This window comes from Cydia fagiglandana, chromosome 1, assembly GCF_963556715.1.
Source record: "Cydia fagiglandana chromosome 1, ilCydFagi1.1, whole genome shotgun sequence".
NCBI lineage: Eukaryota > Metazoa > Arthropoda > Insecta > Lepidoptera > Tortricidae > Cydia > Cydia fagiglandana.
In genome coordinates, this window is record NC_085932.1 from 11,857,327 (window position 1) to 11,884,279 (window position 26,953).

The window sequence follows — 26,953 nt, forward strand, 5'->3', positions numbered from 1 at the left end:
TAATTAAAATTGATCACAAGCAAGGTTTTGTAAAAAAATGTTCGTCTAGGAACACGTCCATAACATTGTACATACATATAGATCTGACTTAAAAACAAAGAAAATATATTTTGTAAAAATCTTGGCCGGACACACTCCCGTGTCCCGATTGTGAGCTTAATAAATCAGTCAATAGCATAAATAAATTAGCTTTTTAATATATAAATTATATTGACTGTCTAATTGCAGGATTTTGTTCATAGCAACAGTGATGTACGGAGCAACTGTATACATCTGCGGTATGCCACATTCAAATGATGCGAAGAGTCTTTCAGGCGACCAAACAATACCCGGCCCAGTCCTGTTTTCAGAAATATTGGGAAAATTTGAGAATGAAAATCATACAGTGGACAATCTGGAGAGGAAACTTGTCAATCTGAGTTTAGATGCTACTATAATGTCTCTGACAAGCAAAGGTATAAACAAATCATTTTCCGTAGTTTATGAAGTTATCATCTCCTTTTCCATAATACTTTTAGGATAAAACATAAAAAAACCGGCCGAAAGCGAGTCGGACTCGCGTTCCAAGGGTTCCGTACATTACCCAATTTTTAACAATGTATTTTTTATATGTGAAATGCGATTCAATTACCTTTAAAAAAACCCGTAGGGGTCGGATCAATAACTAAGCAATTACTCCGACTCACGCTTGAATGTATATTTCTAATAGGTTTTCCTGTCATCTATAGGTAAAAAACTATTGTGTATATTTTTTTTCAAAATTTTAGACTCAGCAGTTTCGGAGATAAAGGGAGGGGGGGAATGGTAATTTTTTGGACATTTTCTTAAATAACTCCTAATTTTTTTATTTTAAAATTACATAGGAAATATATTTAAGTTTCTCAAAATGAGCTCTTTCATTTGACATGTAACACAACATAGTTTTAAAAACATAATGTGTTAATTTTATTTTTTAGCCCCCAAAAGTGGCTTCCATGTTTAAAATTCATTTGTTTACGTATGATGTCCGTTCTCGGGTCAAAAATGTACATATGTGTACCAAATTTCAACTTAATTGGTCCAATACTTTTGGAGAAAATGGGCTGTGACAGACGGACAGACAGACAGATAGACGCACGAGTATATTAAGGGTTCCGTTTTTTCCTTTTGAGGTACGGAACCCTAAAAAATAATTACACTATGGTAGTTCTATAAAGTTTTTCAACATTGCTAGCTAGTTTTTTTTTCTACAATGCAATAAAATTTTTCTTGTGCTCGGTGCTGCTGTGACCATGCTGTGACATGAATAGGGTGAATAAGGGGTTTTACTGTAGTGTTCTGCCGCCAGAGTGCAGCACTAGCGCCTATAGTAAACCCTAGAGTAACTTATACTTACATACTGTGCCTTTTTGATAAGTTTTCACAGACAATTAAATATGACATTGATGCATCAAGGGAATTTGTTAACAAGAGCCTACCGTGAAACGCGAAAATCGAAATTTAGTTATGTGCCTCTTCATTGCTCGAATATGCAATAATGATAGAGAGGTTAGATAACGAAATTTCGATTTTCTTGTTTCGCAGTAGACCTCTAGATTGTGATGGATTGTGGTAGTGGCGCCCCCTACGCAGAGTTTCGCGTTATATTCCCTATATAAAAAATAAAGTAGGTATATAATGCCATGACAATACAATGAAACCGTAAAACAAAAAGGTAAGTATTGGTATTACATACTTACTTACCTACTTGTAAATATTATGTTAGTATTTTAGTAATAGTAAATGAAATAAAACAAAATTTGTAAATTAAATGTAAACAGAACTTTAATTGAAATTTACAAGAAAGTGCTAAATGTTAGCGCCATCGCCACATCGTTTGTGATAAGTTATGGCTCCTCTACACGATGGGCCAACGCCGGCCACTCCATGGGACGCAGCTATGCGGTAGAATGAGATAGCAATATCACTTGCTCCCTCTAACGCATAAATGCGTGCCTTGGACTGGCCGGCGTTGGCCCATCGTGTAGAGGAGCCGTTACATCTTTAAAATAGTCCTACTTAAACATTATGTTTCCGCAATACAATATAAATACGGAAAAGTAAAGCCTTTTATTAAGTACCGATTGAACACTGATACGTGATGTCGTTTTATATACCTACTGTGATTATGTACTGTATATCAATTTTAGACTTCTTATTTTTTAATCAAAACGTACGATAGGATCGTGGAATTATTCCAGTCGACCTCCGATGAGAAAAGGAGGGCTGAGGGTGTTTTTAAACAGCGGCGTTTTATTCATCACGGCCAAATAATATATCTGTGTCCCTAGTGAAAAAAGGTACATGTCTCGGGCAGCGCGGTTGTAAATGGGTATAAGTTCCAAGTAACACTTATGCCCTTTTAGTCCTAAGCTGCGTGAGACTTGTACCCTTTTTCACTAGGGCCACAGATATTATATTTATTGGTTTATCGTTATCATTACTTTCCTATGAGTAAATATGCTCGGCTGTCATAACTACATCTTTATATAAAATTGCATAGGCTTATGTAAACATATAATTATTGGTTGATAACTATGTTTAATATATAGTCAGCAGGTTTTACAAATTTACAAATTCATTAAGATTTAGGTACATTAATGCGTTGGCCTAAGCCACACCCCGGACACTGGCGATCAAATGTATGAAACAAACGCGTTCCTACGCACACGTCTAAGCTCGTGTAGGTGAACGCGTACTATGCTTGTGTGAGTGAGATAAGACGTGCGAGGGTTCTCGCCATTTTGTTGTCAAGTTCGATGACCTCAATGACTCAAAACTCATTGCGCGAATTAGGAAGAAATAAGAATCGTATTATGCTAAGGTGGGTATCTAAGCTCGATTTATACAATAGTTTCCTATTTTGAATCAGTATAAACGAAGTAACAAAATTTTTGTAAGGAAATCAGGCCACCAAAATATTACGTAAGTTGAAAACATGATTTTTTGTTCATATAGATATTGTGTTGTTTTCAGTGTGATCTGATAGGTTTTGTAAATATTTGTTTAATATTTTAATATTTTACGTGGCCTCCGCTCTGCGCACCGCGTCGTCGCGTCCTTGCCAGCCGGTAACTGTGAGGTAACCGAGAGCGGGTGGGCGGCACTTTCAACGGGAGGCAGGGAGTGTCCATACTGTACGTTAGTACTCTTTATTATACTGTGCCTAAGCCATGTTTTCATTTGGTAGAGCGATATATTTGAGATAAGCTAGATAAGTATAAAAAAACTCAAAAAATCACATTCATAAGTAATAGGTATAAAGTTAAGTAATATTTTGTTTAAATACTTAAGGACTGTCGTGAATATTTACGAACATATTCATTTTAGGCAATATCACGCAATGACAAATTTAAAGTAATATTTATTTGATTACTTAGTTAGGTACCTACCCAAAAAAATAAAAATGAATGCTTCGAAAATTACGCACAATACACGACCGTGAAGTAAGTTCATTCCAAATGTTGTTTAATTGACTTTATACTGTAAATCAGCGGTCGGCAACCTTTTAGTAACCAAGGGCCACATAGCAGTTAATGAAGTGGACGCGGGCCGCACTTTGTTAATATTTATGATTATATCAGACATTATCATTAGTCAATATTACATACAAAATAGCCAGGGAGGCTCGCGGGCCGCAAGTGAGAGGTACGCGGGCCGCTGATTGCCGACCGCTGCTGTACATCAATAACACGGTCGCAGTGATTGTAGAAACAGCGATTGACTCTAGCAAACCATTGTCATGCATTCTTAAAAGTCAAGGTTTATTGTTACGTAATTTGCTTTAAGTTCATTTTATGGCCGTGAAGACAAACGAGAGTGTAATAGGTCTGGAAAACCCATGCTTATGATGTTTATGGGCTCCACAGACGGCTACGTTTTATCAACACAATACTTATAATATAGGACAAAACTTGTCAAACGAATTCGGTGAAAATTGTGTGAGCCTTTAGAGTTGTTTTTCAGTCGACGGCATACTCGACTCGACGTATAAATAAATGCCATTTTCCTTAAGTTAAATTTTTTATCTTGATTGTCAATTTTTTAAAACCCTTGCATGTAATACTTACCATCTAACTACTTAATGAAAATCCTAAATCTACCAATACTTAGATCCAAATATACTGTTAATGTGCGTTTCAATTTAGACTAAATTCTCAGGTACTTCTAACTTGGTGACCTATCTTTGTTGTTTTTTGCTTTTCGAATGGATGCCGTCCATGCCTTTTCCGAACGGAGTTTTTGAATTCGTTGTCAGGTAGTAAGAGCCCTGCGCACTGAAATCAAATAAATAAAAATTACAATTAGTGTATTTGATTACTTCTTCAAATGCCTTCCCCTCGGCGTTGCCTCATTGTCGTCCATTATATGTCATGTCATATCATGTCATGCCGTTAAAGACATTAACGAAGATTGATGTGATGGTGCTGCGCTATTTATCTACGTTTATGTTTTATTGTTTACGTTATTCAGCATATTCGTAGTTTACTTAGTGCTAAGCAAAAAGTTAAAGATTTTATAAAGATATTTGGTACCAATGAAGCTTTAAAAATAATAAAGATGTCAGCAGAAAACCAGTGACGTTGTTATCAATGAAACAATATTTTTAACCGACTTCCATTTCATAGAAGGAGGAGGTTCTGTATTCGGTTGTGGCTATTTTTTTTTTTTTTTTCTATGTACGTTCACCGATTACTCCGACATCCGTAGTCCGATTTGAGTAATTCTTTTTTTGTTTGAAAGGAGCTACCTCCGAGTTGGTCCCATTTTAATTTGGTTCTGTTCTGATGATGGGATCCATGAGGAATTGAGGGAACTCCTCAATTTTTAAAGGCACATGCATGGTGATTTGGGTGTTTTCTTAAGCAACTCGAGCATTTTCTTCCGAAAACCACCATTTTGATGAAGTAGACCTGATGATGATGATTGTTTTGATGATAATGATGATGATTTTTTAAATGTAGTATGTTCAGCGATTACTCCGGCACCTGTGATCCGATTTGAGTAATTCTTTTTTTGTTTGGAAGGAGTTACCTCCACGGTGTTTCCGTATTATTTTTGGTTCTGGTCTGATGATGGAATCCATGAGGAATTGAGGGAACTCCTCAATTTTTAAAGGCATATGCATGGTGATTTGGGTGTTTTCTTAAGCAACTCGAGCATTTTCTTCCGAAAACCACCATTTTGATGAAGTAGACCTGATGATGATGATTGTTTTGATGATAATGATGATGATTTTTTAAATGTACTATGTTCAGCAATTACTCCGGCACCTGTGATCCGATTTGAGTAATTCTTTTTTTGTTTGGAAGGAGTTACCTCCAAGGTGTTCCCGTATTATTTTTGGTTCTGGTCTGATGATGGAATCCGTGAGGAATTGAGGGAACTCCTCAGTTTTTAAAGGCACGTGTAAAGTGATTTCGGTGTTTTCTGAAGTAATTCGAGCATTTGTTTCCGAAAACCGCCAATTTGATGTAGTGCAAGTGTAGCCAAGTGTAGCCTTACCACGAGTTTGACATTGACATATTCGCTAAGTTAGCGACGCTAACGTCTTCGTAACTTACTATTTATGCATCTCGCTCGCACTAATATGCCAGTACGAGCGAGATGCAAAGAAAGTAAGTTACACACACGCTAGCGAATAAATCAATGTCAAACTCTTGGTAAGCTGGTAAGGCTACTGATCGGGGGTTAGGGTTAGGAGTTAAGGCGAAGCGAAGTTAAGGGAATGGCGGTTGAAGGGCTGCTGGTTCAGGGTCGAGGGGTTCATGGATCAGGGGTTGATGCGCTGTTAGGTAGAGTGATCGGGGAGTTGAGGGATTGGGTCAGCGGCGGGGCGGAGGATGGATTTAGTGTAGTGACAGGAATTATAATTTCCCAGACGGACTCGAAAAAATTCCTGATTAAGTACATATTTATTAAAGTAGGTACACAAATTTAGTGTTAATCATGATGTTGTTTTTCATTCATGCGTCGCGCACTTAACAATGCGTTAAAAACAAAAAATGGAAAAATAAAAACTTTTTACAAAAAAAGAAAACCGACTTCAAAAAGGATGAAATAAAATATTATCCTTTTTAAGTCTATGCGTTACCAACTGATATGTTTGAAGTCGGTGCCAAGCCAAGTAGTAACAATACCCGTCAAAAATAATCAGCTTTAAACCCCATTAGAACTGTACTAATGAGTATTATAAATGTGTAAGTAATTCTGTCTGCCTCTTTGTCGCCTTTTCATGGCTAAACAACTGAACCGCTTTAGGTGAAATTTGGCAAGAACGTAAATTCCTTGATTTGTTTTATATTTTGAAATGTAGTCCTTCAGGAATAAGGGACGGGAAATAACTCAGTCCCGATCCCACGCTTGCGTGCCGACAAACATGGTACGGACTGTACCAAGAAGGTTTGATCGTGTGTTCTTAGGTACAGTCGACGTCAAAGATATGTATACACTTTTGCACCGTACTCCTTTGTAATATGTAATATAAGACGAAAAGTGTAAAACATATTTTTAACGACGACTGTACCTACAGAAAGTACGTTCATTGTCGTCGTGTAAGGCAATCCAACGTAAATCATTATAGAATCGCACCAAAATCATGGTATGCTTCAAAAGTTGGCTTGGCACCGACTTCAAACATATCAGTTGGTAACGCATAGACTTAAAAAGGATAATATTTTATTTCATCCTTTTTGAAGTCGGTTTTCTTTTTTTGTAAAAAGTTTTTAATTATTATTTTTTAAGGACTGCTACCTTTGCACCTAAGGCTCATTATGGAGGTTAGTGTATAGCAGTGTGTTACTGTTAAGGCTGTTACGCTTACCTGGTATCACAATTTTCACCCATGTAGACCATTCCCACTTCGGGCGTGGGGTTGTCGCGGAATTTGTGGTAGGACTCTGCAGGGGATGCCGGGAATGCCTCCGGGTTCCGGATCGACTCCGCGTAGAAGCGCCACGACCTCCAGTGACTGCATAAATCTGAAAATATACAGTAAATACCGAGTTAATCATCATTTCTAAGTCAGTATTATGAATAACGGTAGGTATGTTTATCTCATAATAATAATTTATATTCTTTAAAACTTCCGTATAATTTTCGCTGTCCATAAGTTTTTGTGCAATTTAAAAAGCAGTTGAAAGGCAGCTTACAACACGGCGAGCAATCGGCGACACATCCTAATATTGTATGCAAAAGCAATGAGGGTAAACCTTTGTTTTTAGTGGGTAGTCTGATATGGTCATGAGTCACTACACCGCCTCTGCCCTCGAACACGGTTCGTATGCTTCAAACAAATGTAATGTAATCATACATTTCTAAATACTTGAAGCAAACACCCGTTTGCTAAATACTTCATATACATTTCTTAACAAAGACAGGTAAATGAAACTCGTACAGTACTTATGTATGTACTTACTATCATCAGAGAGCGGTATGGGCGCGAACCTCGGACAGCCGGGCTGTATGCTTTTGCCGCCGTTGGGCCAGAAATCCGCGGTTCCCGTGCGCACGGGCGCGCCGTAGCCGCCGGCGTCCGTGTGGATCACGTCCACGAACTCGGCGTCCTTGGCGCTCACATGCTCCATCATCACGCCGTCGGGGTAAAACGCTGGAAAGGCCGGATCGAGAGCGGTTAATCTAAAACAAAATAATATATGTCATCAACGAATAGTTTCAGCATGACTACTCCTCTCGCATAGGACTATACAGCCACGAACGCAAGTGTCGTCACCAGGATGCTGCTTAACTTTAAACATCTGACACAGACGAAAAGGCTTATTATCATTTTTACTCTGTGGGTAAGTTCAAAACATGCACAAACGGGCATTCGAAGCTTGTTTAGGTACCTAATTAATATTCGTTGGCTTAGTTTTACAGTTCCGTGTGCAATCACATACAGTGCTTCGGTATCATAGTGGGTACTGAGTAGTGTTACATATCGTCCGTGCGAATAAAAAAATCGCCATGTATTTTTAAGCTACTTTTCAGGAGACAAAAATAACTGTTTATTTTCCTGTTTGTAATATATTTGTTGCGCCTGTATTTTTTTTCTGATAGATCAATGATCTTTACATGATACTCATGAAGAAAATAAACAGATTTATATGTAATTTTTTACAATATAATTATTTTAACCAAATTTTGCTACATAGCGACTTAAATTTGGTTCATTAAAATCGTCATGTGTGAAGTTTGTACACATAGCGATTTGTTGCCAAAGTAACATAGTACGAGAGATGATACATAGCGGATTTTAGGGTCTATGTCGGGTAATCCATTCTACAATAAATCGCCATATGCAACATTATCGCCATCACCCTCGACGGAAAACAAGGCATTTAATATCGTTGTGTGCTAAAAAATCACATAGCTATTTTTTGTTTCTGTTCTGTTATTTTTTTGGACAAAATGTTGTTCTGTGTTCACATAGCGGAATATTTGTTTTCAAAACTAATAAAGATATAACAAAAATATTTTTTTAATACAGTTGCTCAAAAAGTGCTACTTTACGTAGCTGTTTAGCGTGCGGAAAGTTGGTTATCTCGAACTAGTGCTTTTTACTTTTCCAATTTTTTTAAATTTATACTTGTTCCAATTCACGACTACTTATTGATGAGTGTTAATATTAGTTTCCTTTAAACGTCGTAATCAGCATAAAAACCTACCGTTAATGTAAGAATACGAAAAATATTACATATTTCATATTTAATTACTTACCTCTTCATCATTATAACACGTTTATTTTTTAATATTCAATATTGAAAATTCCGTTCTTAATAAGTTGACTGAATGGAACGGAATAGCTGCCAAACGCCCATAGATATAATATACTTAAAGAAGACGTCTAACCGAGCTGTCACTGTTACCACTTTTGTTTAGTGTACGATTAACAATGTTTTTCTTATTTTTTCGCAACTGTATTAAAAAACGTCGTTCGATACACGTGCGGAAATGTCATTCTTCACTCGTCCCGAGTCTTGCCACTCGCCTGCGGCTCGTGGCAAGATATCTCGGTACTCGTGAAGTAATGACATACCTTCCGCACTAGCATTGAAATGTACTAATGTGGGTCGACGGGAAATTTAAAAAGAAATTCAAATATGCCAAAATCAAAAAATCGTAAAAAAAACACATAGCGATTTTTTTATTCGCACCGACGATATCAGTTTCTATCTAAGTTAATGTAATTGGCTCAGTATTGCTATTTAAAAACTTCAATGTATCGTTTATAGCTGTTGAAATTCCTCATATAAATAAATAATAAATATATAAATTGGGCACGAAAAACATAATTGGAAACGAAAGCCTCAAGACTCCGATGGCTCGGGCACGTGGTCCTTATGGGTGAAGATCGAGCGGTTTGGAGAGCGTACTCGGGCCGTCCGGATGGTCGACGACCGGTTGGGCGTCCTAGGTATCGCTGGTGGGATGAGGTCGTGAAAGATATGAACGAGCTCGGTGCCATCGATTGGACAGAAACGGCGCTAGACAGAGAAGCATGGCGTTCCTTAGTGTCGGAGGCCAAGATCCACTTCGGGTCGCTGCGCCACGGCAGTAAGTAAGTATATAAATTGAACACAACGATGGCTGTTATCTACCGTACGGTTTGAAATGTACCTAACCTTTTGACAGTCTTTTGATATTTGTTTTTGAGCTCCCTCGCCGTGTAGCCGGCGACGTGGCTGCCGAGCGAGTGTCCGATGACGTGCAGCTTTTCCAGCTGCAGTCCCGATTCTAGCAGATTGTGGATCTGCTCAGCTGCCGCTGCGCCTACCTGAAAGGTGTACAAACAAATATTCAAATCACAAGAAGTTCAGCAGCTTGTGTATAAAATATAAACTTCTCGGTATTATGATTCAATTGTCGATTGAGTTCTGCAATCGATTTCCATGGAAAAGAACAGTTTACGCACTCAATAATCTAGGTATTCTAGGTACTTAATTGAATTGCGACTGGTTTTGTTTTCAATAAGGCGGGGTGAACTCATTAAAATTGACGAAATATTTAACATCAAAAAATATTTAACTGTTATATGTATTTTATTCTTTTTTGGGCCATTTTTAGTATCAAATATATTCTCTATTAATCATTCATCAGGCCAAAGTTTTCATTACTGGATGGATGTTTTAATCCAGTGACATACTGTACATATGCCATACGATAAATAAATAATATAAAATACACAGACCTCGGTACTTGTACTCTTGTAGGTGCGTATTTGCTATTAAATTAAGTAACATTACTAATTTTAGTAAAATATAAGACATTAAAAGGACTATGCGTCAAAATTGCCCCAAAACCAACAGACTTGAGAGTTAAGTCATTAGATAGGTATTTCTCTGTACTTCATTTCGTTCTATGGGCACCAAGCGGAATTCCATTGCAGAACTGAGATACAGGTATTTTAGTCAAAATGTCGTCACCCTTATTACCTAGGCAATAGAGTCCACCGCCGGGCGAGCGCGGCAAATCATTGAATGTGCTCGCCCGGCGGTGCGCGAACATCTACCCTGCAGCAATTAATTTACTTACTTGGACCCTATTGCTTAGGTAATAAGGGTGACAACATTTTGGCTAAAATACCAATATCTCAGTTCTGCAATGGAATTCCGCTTGGTGTCCATAGAACGAAATGAAGTACAGAGAAATACCTATTTAATGACCTAACTCTCAACTCTGTTGGTTTTGGGTCAAGGCTCCATACAAAGTTGCCCATGGTCCTTTATCATGATTATTAAAATAGTTAATTAGTGTCCAGACTCTAAGACAAATTAAGTGCACATTCTTGTAAAACGCGGTACTTATAGCCCTTATAGGTAAATAAAAATAAAAACGGGTTGCACTCATTGAGTGTTATTATTTATTGATTTAAATGCCATCTAAATGAGTGGCCATCTAAACCTTACGGTCACGTGATCGCTGTCTCGAGTTTATAATTTTTTCCCCATCTCAAAAAGTGCCCAGCGCCGCTAAAGAAGTTTTCACTTCAAAAACTGTCTTTTAAACCAGAACAATCGCTTACTCGCTAATCGATATTTATGAATAATATAACATAAACAAAGATAAACGCACATAGCCGACAATTTGATACATATTCCAGATAGGCGTTATTCATCTCCGAGACGGTAAACTACGTCTACGTTGTTACACGAGTAGTAAGTAAAACCGGCTCTTATCTTAGTAGGCTGTGCCTCAAGGACGAATACCTATTTACATAACTATACATTTTTATGCAGTTTCTATATTGTGACGTTGCGCGTAAGAACTTATTATACCTATATAAGTATAATCTATAGTTGTGCTTGTGTTCCTAGAAACAGAAGACGAGACGACTTACTAGCGCTGAAATTTAGGTACTGTTTGGTATATCCATAGAGATATGAACTGAATGGGGTTGACAACTTTCAAAGGTTTGCATGGATGGCACCATCATACCTTGCCCATTTTTATATAAGATTTGGCTAAAGGGGCTGGCATCCAGGGCATAAAATTCCATAAAAAAATAATATTTGACACATTTCTAGGGATGGGCAGAACAAGATATGCTGGTGCCGTCTGCTAAATATTGCAATACATGTCCCATGACTCACGTTAGACCGGGCCATGTCCAACCCGGAGCTTCCGGCGCATCTTTTTCTATGGAGCTATAAAGCATCACGTGATCGCCTGTCACGTCATAGAAAAGTAAGCGCCAGAAGCTCCGACCCGGACACGGCCCGGTCTATCGTGAGTCATCCTTTACCTTTTTAGTGTTCCTTGCAGCGTTGACCAAATACGAGCCATGTGACATATTTGACCAGTCCAGGAGCACGACATTGGTGCTGGGCTTCGCTTCCAAGTAGGCGCTCACCATGACCTGGAAACGGTTAAGGAAACACTATTAGAAGTATTTGAACAAATTAAATTTGGGGGCGCCATAAGCCTTCAGTAAGAAGTGCATATACTTGGAAAAATTCGACTTAGGCCGCTGTGGCCCGGTGGCCGAGTGGCTTAGGCATCTGCCGCGATAGCAGAGGACGCTGGTTCAATTCCAGCCTGGGGCACTGGAGGCCTTGGTCACTTTTTCTTAGTATATGACATTTATTTAAGGTTAAGGAAACAATTGTTATAATCTACATAGTAGGTACCACAGTCAAGGCCGCTTTTTATATTATTAGGTAAGCGACATAATTATGGCATTACGAGTATGTTATCCAATTGGTTTTTTTTAGTCAGGCACATAATAATAAACGACAGGGTAAATTTGAATGCAAGTTTAACTCGGCTAGAACGGGACTCTGTAGGTATTAAGTACTTACATACTATGGTAAGTATGTGTGAAGATAATAATTGGTTTCAGTTTAAAGTTTAAGTCATATTAAATGCCCGTCCAAATTTATCTATCGGTATGGGTGAATTCTATGTGTATCTTAGGTACCTACCTAAATACCTGCAATACCTACCATACCTGCATAAGGTAAACGTACTAGTGCTCGACATGCTTATGCCCAATAGATGACAACTTGCTGTCACCTCTATTGACAATGACTTAAGTTTCAAGATGACATATGTACATGGGACCGCGTCGAACACCAGTACGTTTACCTTACCAGTCTGTTGAGATACAACTTATATCAGTCTCGTTTTTTAATATTCTTTTTCTTTTATATTAAGTACCTTCTTAAATAGACAACAGATTTCTTGTAATGGGTTAAGTAAGTCACACGAACCTAACCGTGCCATACATATTTACTTATATTACTTTTTGGCGGAAGATTTATATCACTACATTCTACAAGATCAAAATTTCTATTTATTGAAACAAATTATAATTTTAATTTTGAGTTGTGAGGGGTTTTGCATCACCGATGTTCATAAGTTTCATAACTTACGGATAGGTACAGTCGATGTCAATGATATGTTTACACTTTTGCTTACTCCTTTGTAATAAGGCGAATATCTTTGACGTCGTTTGTACAATACAAAGCAGTTTTAGCGTTAACCCCAGCAGCTGTCAAGTTATCAAATATTTTTCAACGATTTGTCTTATCTTAGTTAATTAAACATGTATTTGATATATTGTTTTGAGATAAAAACAAGTCATTGTTTTAAATACCTACGGGGAAAAACATAATTGTTATTGAATTCTACGCCTTAAATAATATCCACCTTACTGTTTTTTTAAGCCAGACATGCAAAAAGTTTACAGTAGCTACTGAAAAAGACATGACTGTAATGTCTCCGATTAGAATTGTGCATAACAGCATAAATCTCTCTTATATTCCTATCTGTTTTTACGTATCCTTTTTAAGGGTTCCGTAGTTAACTAGGAACCCTTATAGTTTCGCTATGTCCGTATGTATGTCTGTCTGTCCGAGGCTTTGGTCCGTGATGGTTAAGTAAATTCTGAATATTTTTTTTATGTGTAGTTTCTGTTTTAATCACCTGGACACTCTCCTGTTGCGCCGTTTCGATGAATCCATGTATGTAAAGCACAGTGGGATTGTTCTTGTCGAAACCCTTTATATCGAATAGTCGAGAAGCTTGGCCCAGGGGAAAGTCTACGTACTCCTCTTCTGTACTCCTGAAGATAACAACATAATTAAATGAGCCTAACAAGAAAAGAAAAATATTCCGTATTCTTGCGTATTAATATTATAGGACAATTTTACACAGATCGACCTAGTCCCGCAGTAAGCTCAATAAGGCTTGTGTTGTGGATACTAGACGACGATAGGAAACATCCATAACTCAGGATCAAATAAAATAAATATTATAGGACATTCTTACACAGATTGACTAAGTCCCACAGTAAGCTCAAGAAGGTTTGTGTTGTGGGTACTCAGACAACGATATAAATAATATACGAATAGAAAACACCCAAGACTCAGGAAAAAATATCTGTGATAAACACACAGATAAATGCCCTTACCAGGATTCGATCCCTGGACCTCCTGCTTCATAGACAGGGTCACTAACGACTAGGTAAATTAACTAGGTAAATTAGGAGGCCGTTAATGAGGTTTATGATATTGATATTGATATTTATTGATATTTATTGAAATCAAATTTTACAGCATTACAGCTAACACCAATGCACTGTAAAATTAAGTACCTAAGTAATAATAAAGCGATTAATAAGCTACCTATTACATGTTTGATTCGCAAAAACGTAAAAAATCTTTAAAAAGTTTATGACTTTCGTCGGCAAACAAGTCGGAGTTAGGTGCAAAAGATAAGAAATTGTTAAAGAGTGTCCGGGAACGGACAATTGATGACAATGATGTGTGGAAATTATTGTACGAGTACCTTCGACCGATCTTTGTTATGTGAACATCAAGGCTAAATCGAGTAGTAGTATGGCCATGAGCATTTTACATTATACTTAAAGCAGTTTACAAAAATATTAAAGTAATAGTGAAGGTAATTGTGTAATGCCTGTCTGTAATCAGTTCTTTGGATATGCTTGGTTATTTAACATGCATCAATGGATCCTGTTTAGCTACAAGTGCTACAACACAAAGTTATCGTGAAGTTTCGATGTAGGTACGAGTATATTATAAGGGATTAAGATCATAAACCCAATAAATCTCAGAAAGAAGACTCAATTTACTTTTTTATTTTTGAAACAGCAAACCGAATATAAGGAAAAACAGGTACTGACTTATTTTGGGCTGTCTTTGGGTACATGTAGTAATATAAAGCTTGGTAGGTATCCTCATGCTTGTTATAAAAAATATGAACTTACCCGTTGTAAAATCTTAAGTAGATGTCTTCTATACGATTTGTTCGGTCTGGCAAAATCCCTGAAACAAAAAAGTGATGTGAGTAAGTAGCTAATAATGTAAAAAAGTCTTTATTTCCTAATTAATAGCCCAATATCTCGCAATTTAGCGACGGCTAATTAATTAAGATCGTCGAAAATTGAAAGATTCAGGCTATGATATATTGGTCCATATACGTAGGTATATTATATTTTATGTATTATACTGAAATCATGTTTTCATTTACCATTTGCGCGAAATTATTTACCGTCGCCCTTATCATAAAATGTTTTCCTAGTTGCAAAATAAATATATGAATACATATACGATAAATACCATCGTCGATTTTAAAAAACTCGAAGACGTCTACATCTGCTATCACTATCTCAAATTGTAGAAAACAATAAATAATACAAGATAATTTTGAAAATGACTGGAGGAAATACATTGCACTGTCTCAGGAAACGTTTATATGTGAGTATTTCCATCATTCGAACCACCTTTTATAAAGCCTTTGTACAGTCGGCGTTAAAATATAGGTAAGAACCTAGGGTAGGTAGATATCTACCTAAATTCATCTAATAACTATTGACCTTGAATTATCACCTTTCATTGCGATGTCTCTTTCACGCCACATAGGTACTTATTTACATGTTTATTTGTACATAGACAACTCTGAAAGTTCTTTGCAAAGATCGCTTAGAGATCATACAATAAGTGAGGCATGTAATGCATAAAAATATACCACATAATTTTTTGGTTTAGGTACCTATATAAGGTCGTTTCTCAAAAAGTTGGCACCGCCAGGTTAAAATTTATGTTTTTCAAAAATTTTGCATTTTCGCATTTTTTTTTTATTGGGATCGTTAAAAGGCAACTTAAACTATTAGAAAATGTGGAAGGGAAGCAATTCCTTCAATTATTTTAGAAGATATAGGCGTTTGAAATTCAGGTGAATGATATCAAGGACAGGTGAAAGATATTTTGTCTCCAGGTTATCGATAGTAGAAGCAGGTTATCGAGAAATAAGTACAAATTCCAATGAAAATATTGACAGGTTATCGAGAGGCGTCATTAACCTGTGTCCGTTCCGTTAACCTGGTTTCTTGTCATCATTCACCTGTAATGAGTATCATCCACCTGTCCACCACATCATTTTCAATGTCTTCTAAAAATAACAGTACCAAAGATAGAGCTGATGCTGAACCCTCGCAGTACCTACTGGAACTCAGGTTTGATGCAACATAGACACACGCTGTTTTGGTCAATCGACACGTCTTGATGAGGACTTGGGAGGACAGTACCCAAGATAAAGCTGATGCTGAACCCTCGCAGTACCTAGTGGAACTCAGGTTTGGTGCAACATAGACACACGCTGTTTTGGTCATTCGACACGTCCTCATGAGGACTTGGGAGACCAGTACCCAAGATAGAGCTGATGATGAACCCTCGCAGTACCTACTGGAACTCAGGTTTGATGCAACATAGACACATGCTGTTTTGGTCATTCGACACATCTTGATGAGCACTTGGGAGAGCAGTACCCGAGATAGAGCTGATGCTGAACCCTCGCAGCACCTAGTGGAACTCAGGTTTGGTGCAACATAGACACGCGCTGTTTTGGTCATCCAACACGTCTTGATGAGCACTTGGAAAAGTAGTACCCAAGATAGAGCTGATGCTGAACCCTCGCAGTACCTAGTGGAACTCAGGTTTGGTGCAACATAGACACACGCTGTTTTGGTCATTCGACACGTCTTGATGAGCACTTGGGAGAGCAGTACCCAAGATAGAGCTGATGATGAACCCACGCAGTACCTACTGGAACTCAGGTTTGATGCAACATAGAGACATGCTGTTTTGGTCATTCGACACGTCTTGATGAGGACCTGGGAAACCAGTACCCAAGATAGAGCTGATGATGAACCCTCGCAGTACCTACTGGAACTCAGGTTTGATGCAACATAGACACACGCTGTTTTGGTCATTCGACACGTCTTGATGAGCACTTGGGAGAGCAGTACCCAAGATAGAGCTGATGATGAACCCTCGCAGTACCTACTGGAACTCAGGTTTGATGCAACATAGAGACATGCTGTTTTGGTCATTGGACACGTCTTGATGAGCACTTGGGAGAGCAGTACCCAAGATAGAGCTGATGCTGAACCCTCGCAGCACCTAGTGGAACTCAGGTTTGGTGCAACATAGACACACGCTGTTTTGGTCATCCAACACGACTTGATGAGCACTTGGAAAAGTAGTACCCAAGATAGAGCTGATGCTGAACCCTCGCAGTACCTAGTGGAACTCAGGTTTGGTGCAACATAGAGACATGCTGTTTTGGTCATTCGACACGTCTTGATGAGCACTTGGGAGAGCAGTACCCAAGATAGAGCTGATGCTGAACCCTCGCAGTACCTAGTGGAACTCAGGTTTGGTGCAAGGTCAGGTCAGGTCAGGTCCGGGTTCAGGTTCAGAGCCGGGATCCTGGTCCAGGTCCGACTCCGGGTTTGAGTCTAGGTCCGGGTCCGAGTCACAGTCCCGGTCCGAGTCCGGGCCCGAGTCTGGTTCCGGGTCCCAGCCCCAGTCCCAATCCAAGTCGAAATCTAAATCGCTAAACGTGTACTATGCGTTGTTGAAGAGTTCTGTTCTGATCATCATCAGCAGTTCCACTTCATCAAATGCGACAGTTTTTAATGAAAATGCTTAATTTTCTGATGAAAATCCAAAAGTCACTATACGCATGCCTTTAAAATTTGAGGAGTTCCCTCGATTTCTCATGGATCCCATCATCAGAACTCGAGATTGACAAAAATGTGGCTTAAAACTTAACTTGCTTAACAAACATAACGAAGAGGACAAATCGCCAAACGTGAACAATGAGTCGTTGAAGAGTTTCGTACTGATCTCCATCAGCAGTTCCACTTCATCAAATGTCACTTTTGTGAATGTATATGCTTGATTTGTAAATAAAAACACAAAAATAACTATGTATATGCTTTAAGATTTGAGGAGTTCCCTCGATTCTTCATGGATCCCATCATCAGAACTGGTTTTTGACAAACACGGGACCAATCTGTATGCATATACATACAATAAAAAAAATTTTTCTAAATCGGTCAGGTAAACAAACGTTAAGCATTAAGGTTTCAGATTATCATCATCATTCGCTTGCCCTTGCCCCATTCGTTTGGGGTCGACGCAGCATGTCTTTTTCTTTTCATCCATACCTCTCTCTCTCGCCCGTCATCTCATCACACAATAAACAAAATGAGCATGTTTTCACATTTTTACAAAACATTTTAGTATAATATGTCTGAAACTAAAAACCCTCATCATAAGGTACCTTTTCCCATGGGATGTCACAAATCTAGTTTGAGTATATGTAACGTGGATTTTAAATAGTTATCGATCACCTGTCATATGGCAGGTAAATGACGCTTCAATCACCTGGCATTGCATCATTCACCTGACTTTTTTGGACAGGTTAACGAGACTTAAGACAAAAGTACACAAATTTCAATAATATGCAGCTTTAACAGACAGGATAGTTTTTATTCCTAAATTAACACACAAAAGCGATATAACCGCTATATAATTATACAGGGTGAAATTTAATTCACTGGCCATATTCATTCCCGGCACTAGGTTACACTTAAGGAACCTATTTAGCGAAAAAAAAGAGTACACTTTTTTTTAATTTTCATTTTTCAATTTTTAAATATTTTCCATGAGTCGTGGTCACCCTATTACCACAAATGTAAACAAACCTAATAGTAGGTTTTAACAACAACATCAGCAAAACCCTTATCTGACCTTCACTAAACCTTATAATCGTTGCAATAGAGTCCACCCTGTTAGTGTTGGCGATGGTAGGCAGGTTTATCAATTTCGAGGGTAGTCTAAACTAAACCATTCCGCGCTAGCGGTAAACATAACGGTAAGCATAAATGATTAGTCACTCGTCACTCGCCAACCTTAAAACATCGCGCGCGTACTAAGGTTAAAAAAAATGTTTTCGAACCGGGAATATTACGAAGTGGTACGGTGTTTTATTTATTAAGTGGTGAGTGTTTACGCGGTGCACAAAAATTATACGAAATGGAATCCGTTCCACGCCTTCGCAGACAAGGATTGAATCCAAGAGTACCATCTCGTGGGACTTTCGTTAATTGCGTCGATTGTTAATCAAATGTACGTAAGTTGATTCAATTTTTTAAATACGCCTGAATGCAAAGATTCCTGACCTAGTTTTTACTCATTGTTTTTAAGCCACGGACGTTTTGTTAATAATCATTCATTAGTCAGAAATAACATTTTAGATTAAAAATAACATTTTAGATTAAAAGCCCGTTAATATGAAAGGAAAAATTAGCAACTTATGTAGGTAATCTCGCTGCAATAGGGTTCATAATTGGTGACGCGATTGCAAACAGCGGGAGGGGCGGGTGTCAATGACCTTAACTGATAAGATAAAAGCGGGTGTAGTGGGTAGTTGACGGTTCACCATAACGTACGAGGTTTTTAGGACAACTTGATGATGAGTTATTTCGAAAAAAATGTACTGAGCGGTATTAAAAGAAAAAACACGTGTTTAATATTTTTTCTAGCTCTTTCGGTTGTTTCAATTTGGCCAGTGAATTAAATTTCACCCTGTATAGTTACGAGTATTAGTTGTGGTATCAGTGACATTAACCTGCCGCAAAATCTCATCCACCTGGCAGTTTTAGCCAGGTGGACGATATGCAGGTGATGGGGAAAATGGCAGTTATATCGCGAATACACAAAATGTATTAGCTTGATGAACTCCATACTTAGGCATATAAAACTAAACTATTGTTTACGTTACATATCTTGATAGTAATGCGATAGGTTACATAATTAGCAAGATATCGACGCCAGGATAAAGAGTACTTACCCATTACAAACTTCAATTTCCGATACTTTGTCGTTTGTGTTTTGTTTGCGAAGCACAATAACCACGTCTTCTTCCTACCAGGTGATAGCTGATGAGTGATGGCTTCGGCTCGTGCGGAGTGAGACGGGATAGGTGCAGTGGGGGTTATACAATCGTCGTGAACGTAACGCGCCAGGTGACTGTTAAGAATTGCCTTGGACAAACTTTGAAGCCGAATAACTTAAAATATAAGTATAATATTATTATGCGATAGTAATACTTTCAAAGTTAAGGATATATGTTAATAAAATACGGTAATAACGTTAAATTAAGTTAATCATTTGTGTGGTTTTCATAGCTCGGAACATCAGTACCTCGCGTTGGGACACGGCAGGTTAACGGATAAACGTAGTTACAATATTTTTTTTTGTAATCAATATTTATTAAATCTTTTTCAAAGTATTAGGCCTCTGTGTAAAAAGTCTCTCTAAATATGTGTTTAAATATAAAATATAAAAATTATACATAATGACAAAAAAGTTCTAACATAAACCTATTTACAGGTGGCGGTGCCAACTTTTTGAGAAACGACCATAACGTAATTCGGCTGTAATTTGTATTTTAGGATTCTAACGAGTCAAATAGAACGCAGTCCCAAAAATGAATATCCAGAGAAAGTATTTTCAATATTTGATTCAATTCTATCAGTAACTAGGTATTTCTAGGTAGGTATATTTGTGTAATATTGTTAGAAAATCTATGTTTTTATACACTTTTCATTGTATTATAGTATATTAAGCACACTCAAAAATGATATTACGGTTAATATAATTCCTTGGGTTTGACATTGCTTAAAGTTTATAAATATTCTTAGTCCAACTGTACTATCATCATCATTTATGTAGGTTTAATACAAATAACATACTTAGTTTGAATCATTTCCGTGACATTGGCTTATTTAATTCGTAATGGGCCTTGTTTACTCGGAAGACATCTGGAATATTTTGATTTTTAATGTGCCGTTACTGCTGCTACTGCTGCTAGCAACTAAATAGAACAATATATTTTAAGTTCAGGAAATAAAATGGTGTGCCGTCTATAAGTACTGACAATTACATAAAGGCATCTGGCTCACTCTTCTATCATAGCTGGGCTTTATTCCTTTTTTCATTTAGACCGCCTTTTTTGCCGGTGTCATAAAAAGGAAAAAATACATAAATAAAACAGAATAGCTGAAATATAAATAAATAATTTTATAAATATGATAACTGTTCGATGTCTTAAGAAATAAATAAATGAAATAAGCGAATAATATAATATTTATGTAAGAATAGTCACGCCGGTAACAGCCTATCTTTTCTGTGAAACGAGCACAGAAAAGATAGGCTGAATTACGATCTATTCACTTTATTGTGTCCCGATTTGACATTTTTGAAGATTACGAAAGAATAAATATTTGTATTCTTTTGTCCAAATGTACTTTATATAATATGTAATACCAACTCGTACCTCGTTGTTCTCGCCTCCTCGGGTTATAAGGCACTGGTCCCACCGCGAGCTAGTAAGCTATGAGCTATCGGCTATAAACACGAACAAAAGATAAGCACTCCCGTGTAAATAAAAGAGACACGGCGATATTTATAGCTCACCGCTGGGCGAGTAACTATAAATATCGCCGTGTCTCTTTTATTTACACGGGAGTGCTTATCTTTTGTTCGTGTTTATAGCCGATAGCTCATAGCTTACTAGCTCACGGTGGGACCAGTGCCTAATATAAGTACGTTACTTCGTTAGGTCTGTCTGATGAAGGTAATGGACATGTAAGCTGAGTGCCCTGACTGACACTTAACCCGGTTCTACTCTAATGGCATTTCATCAATCTACAATCTGCATCGCTGATTAATCCACAATTTCTTTGGAAGTTTGATCCTTAATCGAGATTCTGTAGAACTGTAATCTGATATTAAATTAGAGCAGCAGAGAGCTAATTGAATGAGAGATTCATAAACAGGTTAAAATGGGTTATTATTTGTAATATTTGGGTATTAAATAATTACAGTGCTTGTTACGTACCTACCTAAATATTTTACGAAATATTTGAAACATGAACTACAAAGGGCGCAAAGTAACTGGTGAGTGGGTGACACTGAGGTAAAACCTTAACATTATATGCGTTAAATATTACTGACGAGAGTTTAAATCCGATTACACACTATAAATATAAAAATCGTTAAGTGCACGAAATCAAGGAAGGTAAACAACATCGCTAAAGTTGTAATTGTTCTGGCCTTATACAAATAATTTATTGCATCATTGAGGTCAATGCCGCTGGCCCTTCAGAGGCCGTTGTCATGTCAAGTCTGGGAAACTTTAGTGTACGTCTCTCGCGGGAAATTGACAGGCGTGTGACACCTTGCCGCGCAGGGATGTGTTCACAAGCAAACCTCGTCTCACGTGAACAAGAGTATTGACCTCGATGTCGGTAACAACTATTCGTACCTAATTCAAATTTTTTATAACTTAGTGTTGTAAAAGATCATGACCCGACCGAAGACCAGCGCTAGCCTAGCAAGGCTAGCACCATGCTGAGTCGGGACCATTTCGTGACTATTATGTTGTTGTGTTACTTGTTGTTTTCTATTATTTATTGTCACGAATAAACGCTCTCTATTCTCTAAATTATACAAGTCTACCTGAAGTTAACCGTCCACTGTCCAGTTAAGCAATGTTTATAACAGTCCGGTATTTTATCCTCGCCGGTGTAAGAATTCACTCTTATTGCGTTTGAATTTCCAGAAGTAATTTATTTTAGTTTTAGTTCATCAAAGTTTACAAAAAATAGTTCATTTATTTTTTTCGGGTAATTCAAATAGCCAAATAGTGCGTTTGTAATAAAGGATAGTTTGTAATAAACGAAAGTAAACTGTAAATTGATATGCTCATGAAGAATTACGGCACATCCATGTCTTCCTGTTACTAATTTCATGTACCCACTCAAGACGGTAATGTTAAACATCACGTTTAATGCACAATTACACGTATTCTTGGCTCACAGTTATAAATAACCAATTCTGCTACAATTAACTGTTCAATTCATAATTACCTACCACTTGGTTTATTTCATGATAACATGGGCATTTTCATTATTACAATATACATACAATTGAGCAATGCTTATGATTAGAAAGAAAGTTTTCATGGAGAATGTTCTTAGTTTAATATTTAGAAGGTACGTTCGCTTTCTACTTTTAAATTTTAATGGAGAATATTTATCTATTTTTATTTTAAAATCGACATATAGAAATATGACCACAATATCATGTTTAAACGCGTCATGCCTACTAGAACTACATGAATTTTGTCTGTTCCTATAAAGTATTATTTATTAGACACAAACAAATTTTAACTGAAATGATTATTCTACATCAGGAGTGGCCTATAGCATTTAACATTAAGTAGTCTACGAGTATATTGTATAATTAGTAGGTAGATAAGTACCTACCTATATGTACTTGTAACAAACTCATAGACACATTAAAAAGTAAATTAGTATTTTGATACCTACATTGTTATTAATTAGTATTCATATTTCCTTAAATAAACAAGTCAATAAAGCGAACGATCATAAATGTTCCGATTTATAGTCGGAACCATTAACCCCATAGGAATGTAATCAATGACCCCATTGTTCACATGCCACATCAATGGAGACACTCACTTCTGATTAGTGCGGGATTCTTCCAATTACCGATACTGCAGGGAGTGCAGGGGCCACATAAGCTAGCTTTATTAAGAGAATGCCGTCACAAATTATGCGACGATCTTGTGGTCGATGAAAAAAAAAATGAATGTACAGTTAAAATGAAATGACAAAAACATATCAATTAGGTACCTATCTACAGAAACCTCAAATGGGTCATTCGCCGTTTTAAATTCCTCGCTTTCCACCAAAACAATGTCAGGGTTAGCAAATGACTGTAAAATTATTTTAAAAAGCGTAGGTCGGTTTCTGGCTATCTAATTGAGATCACTTGCAAGCAAGGCTACGAGAAACAAAGATAATAAGCGACTCCCATGTTTTGGATAAATAATAGTCAAACTTATATCATATTCATGTCAAGGTATAATTTTATGTGAAGCGGCCACCCAGTACCATAAATAATAACTATAGAATATAGCCACTACAGTGCCCACTACGTTTCAGTGACTTCTCCAAAATGACGGAACTCATCATATTTGTCCATCATTTGCCAACTGACTGTCACATCAATCAATCAGCACATCATGCATGCAGACGACATTGTAAAGCATCCATTAATTTGAATGCGTCCATTCGTTCGTGATTGATTCACGCTAATAGTCTACAATTACCTATAGCGAGGACGTAAAACAAAGCTAATTCATATGGGACGCCGGCTCGACGCGGATCGATGTCAGAGTTGACTGATCGAATCATCCGACAGGTATATTATGTTATATTACATACTGTAACTTTGGAATACGTAAAATTCTATATTATTACTGCAGATTACACTACCCATGCGACTGTACAAGAATGCACTTACAAAATTACAATAAGACACACATTTTTTTTTATAATTTATAACAAAGTTTAATTATAAAAAATTAAATAAATGTTGGGTCTTAGAGTTAGACCAAGCTAAGTTGGTAGCGATTTTGATAGAATAAATTATAGTAAATATAAATCATAATACATGATAGTTTTCCCTGGTAATAAACAAAACAATTAAGTGTAACGAATTCCCAGTGTAACGACTACCTATATACATACATACATGAGTATAAAATAAAGATTGTTTTAAACACAAGCTAGCTTTTCTTTCGCAATTGGGTAAAATGAATTAACTGTGAAGTCATCACGGGCTTCATTGGATGCGTTTGCGTCCAGGCCAAGGTTTCATGTTGCGTGTTATCTGCATATAAACCACTCGTTAACTTATAGCGTCTTGTTGTGACTATAGAGCCCTTATGATGATTAAATGAGTGTTAAAATTATGTTATCAATAAATAAGTATACCTACGGGTCTACTGCTATATATTGGATATTGCGATTAGTACGGATCAAACAAAACCCAATGATAGCAGATATTTTAGAAAAAGCACCGACAACACAATGATATTGTTGATTACTCAGCATTAATTTTTGGACCATTAACCACTCTGGATCTGGACCTGGATTCGGACCTGGACTTGGACCTGGACTTGGACCTCCTGGTCACGATTCTGAACCTGGACCCGAACTGGGACCCGGATCCGGCCCAGGACTCGGACCCGGACCCGAACCAGGACCCAAACCCGGAGCTGGATCTGGACCTAGGTAATCTAGATATGGAATTTCAAACTGTTTTGAGAAGTCGGTTTTTTTCTATTAAGGATAATTAATTGTTTTTCATCTCCAGTGATACTGGATTATGTTAAGCTCTTTATGCAGGGAATAGACTCCGGCTGGAGCAAAAAGCGTTGGAAACTTAGTAAAAGACAGCTCAAATGATAACGGGGGTGTTTACTGGCCATTATATACGGGGTCAAAGGAATTCTGGCCAAAATGGGACACTCTGACAACACCGATTGTCGTATGTGTGGTGAAGAGGAAGAGACAGTGAAACACTTAATGTGTGAATGTCACGCCCTCGCCAGACAAAGAATGAAGGACTTTGGAGCAGGATATCTGGAACCAAAGGACTTTAAAACGCTACCCATGAGCTCCATCATCCGATACATGGATATGGTGGGAAAAGCTCTTGAGTAGTTGACGGATCTTCTCTAGGGGGTAACTGCACAAAAGATCCCTATGGGTCGAAGTGTATCCGCAAGGCCCCCCGAAAACAATAAGATAAGATAAGATACTGGATTATGTTTATAGAATATACTGTTGTGTTGTAAGTGTGTACAATTCTACAAAGGTAAGTAACTGCGTCATACGCACGCACTTAACTATTAATCAAGTCACATTACATTAGGTAGGTATCCGTGTTGTTTACATTATTTATGAAATAGAAATGATTAAACCATAGCCATTTTCGAAAAAAAAAAGATTGATTGAATAGAATACAGACAGATAGGTACTTTATACGAAAACACGATGAATGATCGCTCGTGAGAACTAGAGCGCGATAGTGGTTGGGAAATTATAGTTGGTCGGCATTTGGTCGGTATTTAAACATGTATGAGGACTAAATTGAAACTGTTTTGATTAACTCCCATTCATTATTTTCATGGAGGGAGTTATAATTTACTCTTTGATTTTTATAGCATTGTATGTATTTTGTAATTACTTCTATAAGAATAATTAAAATCAGCAAACAATTTAAATAGAATAATTTAATTAAAACATTGTAAAAGGTATGTTAAATATTCACATGGAAAATTTAATTGTAATAACAATTAACTTCGTTTATTAATTACCAAGATAATGAATCACACCAGCTTACTTTAATCCAATTATTAAAATAATACGTTAACGATAACACATCACTGGACAGGTACGATTAGAACATAATCACGGCCATTGAAAGGGCCCTTTTGCAAAAGATAACGATTAACGATTACAACGCACCACTGATATCGTATTTATATAGGTACTTTGACGCCAACGGGCGGTAGATATGATATGAGAAAAGTCGGAAGAGAATCCTTATCAGTTTCGCGAGATAACACGTTACACCTGTCAAAGTCTTATACAACCACGTGCTCCGGAAAAGGCCGAGCGGATACGAAGCAGAACGAACGTGGACGTAAATAGTCTTGCGGCACGCGTACTTCGCACCGGTATTAATTTGTTCCCGTTACTTTAACTAAGTTGTTGAAAAAATGTGGAGCCGCAAGGGTGAGGTGGCGACCCTACGCGATTTCGCGCCGGAACGTAATATAATTGGGAAGTTTATTGAGGAAGTCGTGATTGGTTGTTCCGTACCTGTTCCCCACCAGTAGCGTTTCCAGCCTTCCGTCACTGCGCGCAGCATGGCGTCCGCAGCCGCCTGCGAGTCCGTACCGACTGAGACTGACTCACGATCACAACACACCGATTCGAAAGTCAGCTTCACGCATTTTAATGGATTCGAAAAAAAACAACCCTGTCTGTGACATAATGAACGTGTTTTTAGAACTAAAGAAAACAATTCGAACTCATTAACACTATTGAAATTCATGTTTGAAACTTTAAACTTTAGGTAAAAATGAGGCGTTTTCCTATTGACTTATATGTATTTTAATTGTAGACAAACGATCACAACATTTCCAAATGACAATTACCGCTTAACTTAGCTAAGTATTT

General features: G+C 37.4%; 1 protein-coding gene across 2 annotated transcripts; it reads right to left on the minus strand.

Annotated features, from left to right (window-relative positions):
- Positions 1-1,785: 1,785 nt before the first annotated feature.
- Positions 1,786-26,730, minus strand: LOC134664176 (pancreatic lipase-related protein 2-like). Of its 2 annotated transcripts, none has more exons than XM_063520774.1 (8): positions 26,594-26,730; positions 14,747-14,804; positions 13,444-13,582; positions 11,762-11,875; positions 9,642-9,793; positions 7,436-7,656; positions 6,842-6,998; positions 1,786-4,295 (listed from the first exon to the last, which is right to left on the minus strand). In XM_063520774.1, exons 1-8 carry the CDS (start codon positions 26,640-26,642, stop codon positions 4,199-4,201), a joined length of 987 nt encoding a protein of 328 aa, XP_063376844.1. In that variant the 5' UTR covers positions 26,643-26,730; the 3' UTR covers positions 1,786-4,198. The 2 variants fall into 2 exon arrangements, with proteins under 2 accessions (XP_063376844.1, XP_063376837.1); XM_063520767.1 differs by lacking the exon at positions 26,594-26,730 and adding an exon at positions 15,099-15,226.
- Between the last annotated feature and the right edge of the window lie 223 nt (positions 26,731-26,953).

Coding starts and splice junctions, on each gene's coding strand:
- LOC134664176 (XM_063520767.1), bottom strand. CDS start 15,210: ATGTATTTCCTCCAGTCATTTTCAAAATTATCTTGTATTATTTATTGT. Junction 14,805..15,098: donor GTTTTTTAAAATCGACGATG/GTATTTATCGTA, acceptor TTTTTGTTTCAG/GGATTTTGCCAGACCGAACA. Junction 13,583..14,746: donor TACTTAAGATTTTACAACGG/GTAAGTTCATAT, acceptor TGTTATCTTCAG/GAGTACAGAAGAGGAGTACG.